Source organism: Ostrinia furnacalis, unplaced genomic scaffold, assembly GCF_004193835.3.
Source record: "Ostrinia furnacalis isolate ACB-3 unplaced genomic scaffold, ASM419383v2 OfSCF6472, whole genome shotgun sequence".
Lineage (NCBI taxonomy): Eukaryota > Metazoa > Arthropoda > Insecta > Lepidoptera > Crambidae > Ostrinia > Ostrinia furnacalis.
In genome coordinates, this window is record NW_021136711.1 from 1 (window position 1) to 520 (window position 520).

The 520-nt window shown below is 55.6% G+C and overlaps 1 protein-coding gene across 1 annotated transcript; it reads left to right on the forward strand.

Annotated features, from left to right (window-relative positions):
- The first annotated feature begins 6 nt into the window (after positions 1-6).
- LOC114362408 (histone H4) lies at positions 7-514 on the forward strand. The gene has a single exon (XM_028317806.1). The coding sequence runs from the start codon at positions 49-51 to the stop codon at positions 358-360; it is 312 nt and encodes a 103-aa protein (XP_028173607.1). The 5' UTR covers positions 7-48; the 3' UTR covers positions 361-514.
- The last annotated feature ends 6 nt before the right edge of the window (positions 515-520 follow it).

Here is a 520-nt window from a genome sequence, read left to right on the forward strand (position 1 = left end):
TCGGTGTGCGCACGTGTAAATCGAAACCACTAAACCAAATCAAGCAAGATGACCGGTCGCGGTAAGGGAGGAAAGGGTCTGGGAAAAGGAGGCGCCAAGCGCCACAGGAAGGTGCTCCGTGACAACATCCAGGGTATCACCAAGCCCGCCATCCGTCGTCTCGCTCGCAGAGGTGGCGTGAAACGTATCTCCGGTCTGATCTACGAGGAGACGCGTGGTGTGCTGAAGGTGTTCCTCGAGAACGTGATCCGTGACGCCGTCACTTACACGGAGCACGCCAAGAGGAAGACCGTCACCGCCATGGACGTCGTCTACGCTCTGAAGCGTCAAGGTCGCACCCTGTACGGTTTCGGTGGTTAAACCAACCGCTGCCGCTGAATCGTCGTCGTGTGGCGCATCATCATCGCCGCGCTGCTTGTTGTTGGCGCAACTACGACGCTACGAGGATGATCGCAAAACGATCACAAATACACAAAAGGCCCTTTTCAGGGCCGCACAAATTTCGTTAATTATAATGACT

Excerpts from the sequence above, each read along its gene's own strand:
- LOC114362408 (XM_028317806.1), top strand. The coding sequence starts at position 49 with ATGACCGGTCGCGGTAAGGGAGGAAAGGGTCTGGGAAAAGGAGGCGCC.